This window comes from Sander vitreus, chromosome 18, assembly GCF_031162955.1.
Source record: "Sander vitreus isolate 19-12246 chromosome 18, sanVit1, whole genome shotgun sequence".
NCBI classification, from domain to species: domain Eukaryota; kingdom Metazoa; phylum Chordata; class Actinopteri; order Perciformes; family Percidae; genus Sander; species Sander vitreus.
Window position 1 is genome coordinate 859,343 of NC_135872.1, and position 12,500 is coordinate 871,842.

At 48.4% G+C, this 12,500-nt stretch overlaps 1 protein-coding gene across 2 annotated transcripts; it reads left to right on the top strand.

Moving 5' to 3' along the window:
- The first annotated feature begins 624 nt into the window (after positions 1 to 624).
- LOC144533345 (kelch repeat and BTB domain-containing protein 11-like) lies at positions 625 to 5,553 on the top strand. Of its 2 annotated transcripts, none has more exons than XM_078274642.1 (2): positions 625 to 1,029; positions 4,039 to 5,553. In XM_078274642.1, the coding sequence occupies exons 1-2, from the start codon at positions 790 to 792 to the stop codon at positions 4,903 to 4,905; spliced, it is 1,107 nt and encodes a 368-aa protein (XP_078130768.1). In that variant the 5' UTR covers positions 625 to 789; the 3' UTR covers positions 4,906 to 5,553. The 2 variants fall into 2 exon arrangements, with proteins under 2 accessions (XP_078130768.1, XP_078130769.1); XM_078274643.1 differs by lacking the exon at positions 625 to 1,029 and adding an exon at positions 2,094 to 2,906.
- Positions 5,554 to 12,500: the final 6,947 nt, after the last annotated feature.

A 12,500-nucleotide genomic window follows, 5' to 3' on the forward strand; every position in this document is an offset into this window, starting at 1 on the left:
ACACACACACACACACACAGACACAGACACACACACACAGAAACACACACACACACACACACACACACACACACACACACACACACTGTGACCTCTGCAGAGATATACAGTGTATATATGCCCTTTAGGTTTATTTTGATGCTGATCATGTTGTATTTTTCTCTAACGTAGGCCTGTCTTTACTGTATAAAGGATGCAGTGAGAGTTCTGCAGAGACTCATTGTTCTTTAGGGGACAGCGGGGCGTCAGCACGGAGAACACAGAGCCCATTGTGCAGCCACTGAAAGCCTTTGTGTCCGCAGACACCTCCGGGCTCAGCAGCGGACACATGCAGCAAACCTCCCCGCCCAGCAAGCGTAGATCCCGGCTTCACCAGGCACCGCGCCCCGCTGAAAAGAGCGGAGGATGGACGCTCCTAAAGGGACGGTTTCCAGAGATAACAGGTGTCGTTAGGTGCAGAAAATTCTTCCCCCGTTTTCCCGTTTAGCAGTCTTTACAGTTATAGATTAAGCCGACAAAGGGCGATTTTAGATTAGGCACTAAAACGACTTGTTAGGATCAGAAGGGGAAAAAGAAGGCAGGGTGGATTTTCTGCCGACTTAATTCGAGTGTGAAGAGAGGGAGAATTGAAACTTGAAGCAACAGAGAGAATAAAGGGAGGAGAGGAGAGGCTAGGAGGGGCGTTCATTGTGGCGAGGAGAGACAGAGACAGAGGACAGGAGTCTGGATCTCTCCAGACGCAATATAATCGTCTCAGGATCGATCTGATCCGCAAGAAACCCGGATCAAATGCAGAGCAGTGAGGGCAAAGAGGCGGAGAGACCCGCAGATTCTGCAGACATGTCGCTGGAGAAGTGCTTGGAGCTGCTGATAACAGCCAAGAGGGAAGGCAGGGAGGCGGAGAAGGAGCGGCTCTACCGCCACATGAGCGACCGCTACCTGGAAGTGCTGCGGACCCCCGGTGTGTTCGGCCGGCTCACAGCCGGGGAGAGGGAGCACATCCTGGCCCGGAGGATGGAGGGGCGGAAGGTCTCTTTTATTCTCTCTTTATGTTAGATATGTATGGAAGCATGTTGCTGCCACCGGGTTTGTTACTGGGGTTAAGGTTAGGCATATTTCTGCCAAGAATGTGACGTTATTATTAAGTTTATTGTAATAACTTGTGTAATAACATGTTTTTCATAGGCAGTGTAGGAAAATGCTAAAGGAGCACCAGTAGTCCAAGTGAGTTAAGGAAAGTTAAAAATAATTTTTAAAAAATGTTGAAAAAAGTGCCAAAAACGTTGCAAAAATACTGTCAAAAATGAAAAAAATTGGGGAAAATGTTGAAAAAAAAGATACAAAGAAAAAATAAAAATATTTTTCTCTCGAAATAGCAATAATAGACAAAAAACGTCAGGAAAAAACAACAACAAAAATAACTAAAAAACAATGTTATTGTGTCTTTAGCTTGGATTTATAGGGAAGCATGTTGCTGTCAGGCCTGTAAAGCCCCAGACACACCAACCAGACAGCCGTTACACACCAACCAGACGGCCGTTACACACCGACCAGACGGCCGTTACACACCAACCAGACGGCCGTTACGCACCGACCAGACGGCCGTTACACGACGACCCGACCAGACCCGACCGTCACACACACCCACCAGACGGCCGTTAGCGCACCCCGACCAGACGGCCGTCACACAGCACTCCACCAGGCGGCCGTTACACACCGACCAGGCGGCCGTTACACACACCGACCAGACGGCCGTTACACACCCATCAGGCGACCGTACACACACCCACCAGGCGTCCGTCACACACACCCCACCAGACGGCCGTTACACACCAACCAGACGGCCGTTACACACCGACCAGACGGCCGTTACACACCCACCAGACGGCCGTTACGCACCCACCAGACGGCCGTTACGCACCCACCAGACGGCCGTTACGCACCCACCAGACGGCCGTTACACACCAACCAGACGGCCGTTACACACCGACCAGACGGCCGTTACACACCCACCAGACGGCCGTTACATCCCGACCAGGCGCCCGACCGTCAGCAGTAAAGCCAGCGGGACTGATCAGTCTCCCTGAGTCGGTCCAAAAAGTTCCTCAGAACACCGAAGAGACGAGACGTAATACGTCTCCATAACAGCAGCCGGCGCTCATCTGGATTGTCGCCCAAAAATGAAAACCGGCAGCTGATTGGACGAACGCATCACGTGGGTCTGGCTGCTCCCCGACCATCATGGCGTCTCGTTCAGAATCTGATCTCATATTGTCCTAAAATAGTTCACCGTAACGTGTTTCTGGAAACATCTGAAGAGAGAAACAGGCCGTGCCGATTATACGCCTCGCCAGACTGTCAGACGGCCGATTATCGGCTCGGTGTGTCAGCGCCTTAAAAGAAAAACGTAGTATCAGTGTCACATTATTATGTGAGCAGTTTATTGTAATAACAAGATGTTTTTCATGTTATATGAGGGCGGGCCATGGTATAGGCAGTGGAGGAAAATGCTAAAGGGGCGCTGGCAGTCCAAGTGAGTTAAGGAAAATATTTTTAAAAATGTTGGAAAAACTGCACTCCGCGCTACGCTGGTCGCCGTGATGACGGCGCCGTTGATTACAGGAAGGTGTTTACGTAGGTGGAGCTTCAATGCAGCAGGCTGAGAGGAAGTGGAAATGGAACTGGTGAGCAGAAAAAGTGTTGTTTGGCAGTACTTTCAGTCAAAAGAAGGCCATTCAAGTCCAGCTACATGTTCAATCTGCAATGCTGATTAGTCTGGTGGTGGCGAGGACCCTAAACAATACACAACATCACCGCTGTTACAACATCTGGTATGAAACATCTGGAAGAATACGAGCTGAGCATGAAGGAATCTACAGACAGCAGCCAGAATGCAGCAACTTCAGGTAAAGGAAAGGAAGGACAGTCACTGTTTACTTCATTAATGTGTTGACTGTGGTCTACGTCACACGTCCTGCTTCTGGAACGCGGAGTAGTGAATCAGAACTTCCGGTCGACAGTCCCTTTCTCCATAAGGATTTAGAATATCAGTCATAATGTGTAAACCATCCCATAATGTCTAACCCATCCGATGTAGACTGACCACGAGCTACGTGGTAGAGAGACACACACACACACACACACAGAGCTATGTGGTAGAGAGACACACACACACACACACACACACACACACACAGCTACGTGGTAGAGAGACACACACACACACACACACACACACACAGCTACGTGGTAGAGAGACACACACACACACACACACACACACACACACAGCTACGTGGTAGAGAGCACACACACACACACACACACACACACAGCTACGTGGTAGAGAGACACACACACACACACACACAGAGCTATGTGGTTGTGTAACGAAGGTTTCTGCTCCTGTAGAAGTTAGAAGTCTGTATGAAATCAACCTTGTTTTAAGAAAAACATGTTTTAGCCGCGATTTAATGGAGAAAAACTACACTACCCACAATCCTAAGCGTAACAGCAACGTCAACGTACATAGAAACGTTTACCGTACCCGCGAAACCGCGACCGGCTAGAGAGAGCTGCTACCATTGAAGTCTCTGATCTCTCTACGGTCTCGGACCTTCTGACTTTTTTGCTGTTCTCAAAATGTTTTTTACTTTGAGAGAGTGTGTGTGTGTGTGTGTGTGTGTGTGTGTGTGTGTGTGTGTGTTCATGTACAATCCCAACCACATCGTTGGTGACTTCAGGCAGGTAGAAGAGAGACTTGGTCCAGCAGGATCTATCAGGCTCCACCATTGTAAAAAGCTAACCAGAAGACCCCCCTATCCCCACTCAGAGACCTTCTTCCGGTCTTCAGTTGTTGCGTGACATAGGCCTATAGGACTGAGGATGGGAGGAGGATTAGGTATTCGGCCGTACCCCAAAAATCTGGATTCGGTGCATCCCTAGTTGGATCGTCCGCTCCGCATATGTTGCACATGCATCCCTAGTCACAACACTGTATATAAATAAAGTTATTGTTTTTGTTTTTGTTCTGTGAAGGTGCTGGCGGTGGCTGAAACCAGCGAGGTGACACAGAGCCCGCAGCAGGACGACTCCAGGCGGGTGTTTTGTCTCGATACGGAAAGCCAAGCGGGTCATAAACCGGAGCGCTGGCAGTGGGAGGAGCTGACCCGTCTGCCAGAGGAGATCCCGGCCAAAGGCTCAGCGATGTGCACGCTGTACAACTACCTGTTTGTGGCGGGGGGCATGAGCGGCTCCAAAGCGTCAGATCGAGTCTTCTGCTTCAACCCACGAACGCGCCTGTGGAGCCAAATCCGTCCGCTAAGCGAGCCACGCTGCCAGCTGCAGTTGGTATCCATGGACGGACATCTGTACGCCGTTGGAGGGGAGTGTCTGTTCACCGTGGAGCGTTACGACCCCCGCGCCGACCGATGGAGCGCCGTTGCTCCGCTGCCAAAAGGCTCCTTCGCCGTCGCTCACGAGACGACGTCCTGCGGGGGGGAGCTGTTCGTCTCTGGGGGCTCGCTCTTCTACCGCCTGCTGCGCTACGACTCGCGGCGGGACGAGTGGGAGGAGTGTCCGTTCAACGAGAGCCGTCGACGCTCCACGGACATGGTCGCTCACCGCAGTCTCGTGTACCGCTTCGACGTGGAGCGCGAGCGTGCGGCGGTGAGCGTGTACAAGTACAACACGGTGGCGAAGGCCTGGCACGGCGCCGCCAGCTTCCCGCTCTCAGAGACGTTGCCGTTTCGCTGCGCCGTGCTCGGCGAGCGGATCTACTGCGTCAACCGGAGCAGCACGCTGCAGTTCGACGTGCGGGAGGAGAGCGAGGGCTTCCTGCCCGACGTGCTGCCCTCGCCGCCAGACACCAGAGGAGCGCTGGTGCCTTTCGTCCTCGCTCTCTAAACCGGGACAGCTGATCCATCAAGGGGGCGGAGCCTCTGGGGCTGCAGCGCCGAATGTTTTCCTCCAAAGCACCCAAATCTTTGAGGGCTTTAAAATAACTTTAACTTTGTGTCATTTCCTGTTCAGTCTCTCTGTAGCAAAAGTTCTCTTAGGCCTCCTGCACACTGGCTGCGTGGCGTGAGCGTGTCGGCTGCGTGGCGTGTTCGGTTTTATTTGGGCTCCCATGTTAACAGGTTAGAGCGTGCACACTGCCTGCAGTGACACGCACATCTCAAGCGCCCGAAAATGCATGCATGCTAGAAATAGGACCGACGCCTATTTTTCACGCGACACGCCAGCGTGTTGGAAGCGTTTCCAGGCAACATAGAATAGGAAAAGATGTTTATATGTCATTTAGACACGAATACATTTAATAAATGACATGTTGATGTTTTTGTAAATGCAGATATAAATAATAATAATAATAAATAATTAGATTTTCAAATATTGCAGCTGTCACCACAGAAGGAAATATTGTGGAGCCTATTTCACCGTCAATCCTGCTGACGTTGTCTTTGCTGTAATCAGATCAGAATATATTTATGTTTATGGTTATGGGAAACATCCATGTGTCCAGACAAGGCTAGCAGCTCCAGCAGCAGCAGCAGCAGCAGCAGCAGCAGCAGCAGCAGCAGTAGTAGTAGCAGCAGTAGCAGCAGCTCCAGCAGCAGCAGCAGCAGCAGCAGCAGCAGCAGCAGCAGCAGCAGCAGCAGCAGCAGCAGCAGCAGCAGCAGCAGTAGCAGCAGCAGCAGCAGCAGCAGCAGCAGCTCCAGCAGCAGCAGCAGCAGCAGCAGCAGCAGCTCCAGCAGCAGCTCCAGCAGCAGCGGCAGCTCCAGCAGCAGCAGCAGTAGTAGCAGCAGCAGCAGCAGCAGCAGCTCCAGCAGCAGCAGCAGCAGCAGCAGCAGCAGCTCCAGCAGCAGCTCCAGCAGCAGCGGCAGCTCCAGCAGCAGCAGTAGTAGTAGCAGCAGCAGCAGCAGCGGCAGCTCCAGCAGCAGCAGTAGTAGTAGCAGCAGCAGCAGCAGCAGCAGCTCCAGCAGCAGCAGCAGCAGTCAGACACATTTCTGGTGAAAGACATAGAAAACACCACTCAGCTGACACGCCACGCTCACACCGCGCTCACGTCACGCAGCCAGTGTGCAGGAGGCTTTATGGTTTAGGGTACAGGGCCGACGATCATTGTTTGGCATGAAAACGGACCTTCCTCTTCCTCAGCTGTGCCTTTTACTTTAACTTCTGATTTCAACAAATTACACAATTTACTGGAAACATGTTTTGACGTGTTGCTGCATGCAAAAAGAGATTAAACATCTGGAGAAGTGAATCCAGCTGATGTCGTCCATTGATTGAATGTGAATATTTTAATAATATAATATATAATATATTTGATGTTTGATTGTCTGAAACTCTGAAGGTTCAGCATTGTTTCACAATTTGGTGCCATAAACGAGATTTCAGCTGTTTTTGTGGCTTATTTTCGATCATATCTTCATTACTAGATATGATCTATATGTCTTTATTAACAGGTTATGTAACACAGTCATTTAAAGGCGCTGTGATAAAACCTCTTCTGAAAAAAAAACCTCGATCCTGAGGTCTTAGCCAACTGTAGACCTATATCTAACCTTCCCTTTCTCTCCAAGATCCTTGAGAAAGTAGTCGCTAATCAGTTATGTGACATTTTACATAACAATAGTCTATTTGAGGACTTTCAGTCAGGATTTAGAAAGCATCATAGCACAGAGACGGCACTGGTGAAAATCACTAACGACCTTCTAACTGCTGCTGACAAAGGACTTGTCTCCGTACTTGTCTTACTAGATCTCAAACGTGGGGTATACTCGCCCGCAGCCGAGCTGTTGAGCGCCAGTGTGACGTCATGGGAGCGCCGTAACTGTTCCTACTCCTGCGTGGTGGTCGCGACACTAGCTGCAGTCTTCTCCTGAACAGAGGGGGCGCTAATGAGGAAAGACTACCGTCTTTGCTCTTTCTACGGACTAGAAGATGAAGAAAAAGGTAAACAACAACGGCAGAACCTGCAGCAGCGTTGGCATCAATGCTTGGATCTGATTGGATGAGCTACTTGGTGGATCAAGCCTTTCATTCACCATAAAGAGCTCATCTTAACCCAGGACGTTAACCAGAGAGACCTGCAGTCACTCAGAGTCCTGGCGTCACGTTGTCTTCGAGCTCGTTCAGGCTTCCTGTTTGCGCTTTCTCGCGTGCCGCTGAAAAAAAATAGAGTGGTGCACGCCGTCTGCTTGCTCACTTAAAATCCTGGCGTGCCAGCGAGATCTACGTCATTTTGACGTCACATTGGCGTGCGCTAGCTCAGCTGCGGCGACTGTACAAGCACAGACACTGTTGACCATACCATCCTGTTACAGAAACTGGAACACTTAGTTGGCATTAAAGGAATCACACTAAGCTGGTTTAAGTCCTTTTTATCTGATCAATCTCAATATGTTGATGTTGTTGTGTCAAAATGTGATAAAATCTGGTTTATAATTATATTAAAGAGCCCATATTATGAAAAACTCACTTTTTCTGTGATTTGGGGAGTTATTTAGTGTCTCTGGTGCTTCATACAGACGTTGATAACCCTCCATGCTGTTCTGAGTGAGATACGGTTTCTGAATGTGTCCTGTCTTCAGTCTCTGGGTCAGCTGGTCAACATCTGCACGGCTTTCTACGTCACTAGCTGAGACGAGGGGGCTAGGGGGCTAACCGTTAGCATGCTAGCTCGTTCTCAATGGCAAAACACTGCTACAACACACACTAGTTCACCCTAATCTCCAAAAGAACTACTTCCATGTCCCTGTTCTCAACACGTTCTCACACCCATCTCGTAAAATATGGACGCTTGGTCAGGTGCCTTTGTCGTTCTTATTGAGGCTAAAAGTCTCCTTTAGGGCTATAAGTAAACGTGCTTGGTCGGGACTATTGACGTCCCTTTAGCGCTATAAGTAAACGTGCTTGGTCGGGACTATTGACGTCCCTTTAGCGCTATAAGTAAACGTGCTTGGTCGGGACTATTGACGTCCCTTTAGCGCTATAAGTAACGTGCTTGAGTCGGGACTATTGACGTCCCCTTTAGCGCTATAAGTAAACGTGCTTGGTCGGGACTATTGCCGTCCCTTTAGAGCTATAAGTAAACGTGCTTGGTCGGGACTATTGACGTCCCTTTAGGGCTATAAGTAAACGCGCTTGGTCGGGACTATTGACGTCCCTTTAGCGCTATAAGTAAACGAGCTTGGTCGGGACTATTGACGTCCCTTTAGCGCTATAAGTAAACGTGCTTGGTCGGGACTATTGACGTCTCTTTAGAGCTATAAGTAAACGTGCTTGGTCGGGACTATTGACGTCTCTTTTGACACAGTTATGTTAAGGAAAGGGTCGTGGGTGGGCGTACGGTTCTGTGACACGAGGGAGGAAAGAAAGATGCGACTATAGCAAGCATGACAAGCGGGACGTGAACCCTGCTCTCCTGGGTTTTTTACGAGTTTGGAACGAGAACAGGTTGCTGTTCTGCAGGTATTCCACGCAAAGGTGGAAGTGTGCCCTCGTTTAGAAGAAGTCTCCCAGCTAATCCTGCCTTGTACAGGATGTTGCAGAAACAGCTAGCTAGCTCATGTAGTCCTTACCTAGCTACTGAGCGTGTAGTCCTTACCTAGCTACTGAGCGTGTAGTCCTTACCTAGCTACTGAGCGTGTAGTCCTTACCTAGCTACTGAGCGTGTAGTCCTTACCTAGCTACTGAGCGTGTAGTCCTTACCTAGCTACTGAGCGTGTAGTCCTTACCTAGCTACTGAGCATGTAGTCCTTACCTAGCTACTGAGCATGTAGTCCTTACCTAGCTACTGAGCGTGTAGTCCTTACCTAGCTACTGAGCGTGTAGTCCTTACCTAGCTACTGAGCATGTAGTCCTTACCTAGCTACTGAGCGTGTAGTCCTTACGTAGCTACTGAGCGTGTAGTCCTTACCTAGCTACTGAGCATGTAGTCCTTACCTAGCTACTGAGCGTGTGCGACTCCCAACAAAGATGTTCCAGCAGTGAGAGGTCTCACTCTGTAGCTAAAACAGAGACCTGAACACAGGGTGAAAAGAGGAGCTGCAGCAATGAGCAGAACAACTAAAATATGAAACCATGTAAACCTGTTCTGATACGACCTCAAAATACAATTATGAACCTGAAAATGAGCAGAATATGGACGCTTTAAAGGCAAATATATGATATGTGCCTCTGTGGTATAGACAGGTGACATCTTGTGGCTGCCTGAGTCCCAGGCTTTTCCCCCGCTAGTCATACCACTATGCATGCTGCTGCCAGCTGCAGATGTCAGAGACTGGCACAAAGCCAAGGCCTGAGGCTTTGGCGAGGGAAAGGCAAAGTCAGCTAAAAGAGAGCGGAGTCTGCAATATGACATCAACAAGGGACTTCCCTAAGAAGGAGGTCCTAAGCCTCACAACTATCCAATTAGATTATTAAACAGCATGTCCTGTGTTATTGGTGGATTTCTTTTGGGGGCAAGTCTCCTTTGGCAGATATAGACCTCAACAGTCCCGCCCACAGCCAACTCTCCATAAGGATTTAGAATATCAGTCATAATGTCTAAACCATCCCATAATGTCTCCACCATCCCATAATGTCTACGTGGTTGTAGAAGCAAGAAGTTTGTATGACATCAACCTTGTTTTAAGAAAACCATGTTTTATCTGCGATCTTATGGAGAAAAACTACACTACCCACAATCCTAAGCGTAACAGCAACGTCTCTGATTGGTCCAACTCACTGTTACCATAGAAACGTTTACCATACCCGCGAAATCTCAACTGGCTAGAGAAGTCTCTGATAGTTTCTCTACGGTCTCGGACCTTCTGACTTTTTTTCAGGACTGCAGGGGGTACGTGTCCCCCTAGGGGTACTCTGGAGGACTGCAGGGGGTACGTGTCCCCCTAGGGGTACTCTGGAGGACTGCAGGGGGTACGTGTCCCCCTAGGGGTACTCTGCAGGACTGCAGGGGGTACGTGTCCCCCTAGGGGTACTCTGCAGGACTGCAGGGGGTACGTATCCCCCTAGGGGTACATTGGAGTACTGCAGGGGGTACGTGTCCCCCTAGGGGTACTCTGGAGGACTGCAGGGGGTACGTGTCGCCTTAGGGGTACTCTGGAGGACTGCAGGGGGTACGTGTCCCCCTAGGGGTACTCTGGAGGACTGCAGGGAGTACGTGTCCCCCTAGGGGTACTTTGGAGGACTGCAGGGGGTACGTGTCCCCTTAGGGTTACTCTGGAGGACTGCAGGGGGTACGTGTCGCCTTAGGGGTACTCTGGAGGACTGCAGGGGGTACGTGTCGCCTTAGGGGTACTCTGCAGGACTGCAGGGGGTACGTGTCTCCCTAGTGGTACTCTGGAGGACTGCAGGGGGTACGTGTCCCCCTAGGGGTACTCTGCAGGACTGCAGGGGGTACGTGTCCCCCTAGGGTTACTCTGGAGGACTGCAGGGGGTACGTGAGATATTTAACTAAATGTCTAATAACAAGGCTGTTGTCCAGGACATTGTTCCTGTTTTTCCTACCAGAAATGTGACATTTGTGTCGCCTTCTTTAGACCTCATTTATCCTTCCTTCCTTTTTTTCTTCTTATGTCACCGTTTTTGAAGTTATTGATAATATTATGACCTATTCTTGCCTTCCTTCCTACCATCTTTTTACAAGTTTTTGTCTTTTTTACAGTTTTTGTCAAGCATGCATTAAAGATATAAAATCCTGGATGACCTTGTAATGGCAACAATTACATTTAAGCATGATTCTCTATATTATTCATATCATTTCTTTTTGTGTTTCTCTCACAGTGCTGGAAGGGAATATATCTCCTTCCATGTAGATTGCGTACACGAAGTCTGGAGACGAATGCGTACAGGCCTTGTTTGACCCGATAAAGGTACAAGGTCACAGTACACTATCTTTCTGGGAAGAGCCAGTGCTCCCTTGCTAGTCCGAGGTGTACGGGGTATGAGACCTTCAGGGTGAAAGTAGGGCAAGAGGAAGGAGACGCAGTGGCTCCAAGGTGGCTATTATGAGTCAGATTGTCTCTTGTGTCCAGATATGCCTGTAAGTCATGTTTAGACCTGAACATGTGTGGCTATCACTCCCATTTCCGTGTTGTGTATATAAGCTCAGTGTTCCTGTTCACTCATTGAAGACACTTTTCCACACGGGGCTGCTGTGCCTTTTGTGAAATTGTGTTCCTCCTATATTTGCAAATATACTTATAATAAAATACAAAAACCTAACTTGGTTTAGTCTTCGACTGTCCAGGTCCAACATCTACACCTGCTGCATTGAAATACTTCCACCACAACCTACAACTTTCTGATGTTAAACTCAAACAAAACTGAAGGGATTGTGCTGGGCCCTGAACACCTCCGAACCTCATTATCCAAAGATTGGATTACAGTCAACTCATTGTCATTGTGCAGAGTACAAGTACAAAGAAAACATATCTAGAAGAGCTCCTAGTTCCTTATGGTCCCACTAGAACTCTTGATATCTTGATACTATGAATAACATTGAATTGGGGTGTATAATACCCATTTAAAATACATTCTGTGCGTCTTCCGAAGTTTTTACGGTCTTTGCCGAAGTTTTGTCGCCTTTTTTTGAAGTTTTTGTTGCTTCTATCTGAGTTTTTTGTCTCTTTTTTAGAGTTTTTTTTGCAAAACAATTGGACATTTTTGTTGCCTTTTTAATGCAGTTTTTTAATGCAGTTTTTGTTGCCTCTTTTGGTTTTTTTGTTGCCTTTTTTGAGGATTTTTTTCAACGTTTTTCTCTCTTTTTCTAACAGTTTTTTAGATGTCTTTGTCACTTTTCTCTGAACCCATGCTGACATGTTCTGAGAAGTCCCGAGACAGTTGGGGATCTCAACCGTACGGTGACTAATGGAGGAAACATCTGTCTGTCACATGAACCAGACTCACAACTGGATCTTTGTCGCTGCATGAGAGCCAATTAAACGCTGCATCATGCAATGACTTCCGGGTGTTACAGAGAACAGGAAGACTTCTGTGTTTCTGTGGGAAAAAGATGATTTTCTGAAATAGTAATAATGTGAGTATTATCTGATAAAATCAATCATTAAGTAATTGTCTTTGCAGAACAATTGTCAGAGTTTCATTGTACACACACACACGGATAAACACACACACACACACAGACACACACACAGACACACACATAGACATAGACACACACACACATACATACATACACATACACACACACACACATACACACAGGCACACACACATACACAAACACACATACAGACACACACACGCACACTCATTCACTCACTTCAACAGACAGAAAGTTCTTGGTGTGAGCACCAAACCCACCAGACTCCATGTAAACAATCACCACTTTTAGCATCGTAAAACACACTTCATTCAAAGTGGACAGAAACTAAATGAAACTATCAAAAGCCGTCTTGGTTCATCTTTCCACTGTTCCAACAATCACCACTCTGGTTTGGTTGAAATAAACCCTTAATTCACCCATTTAC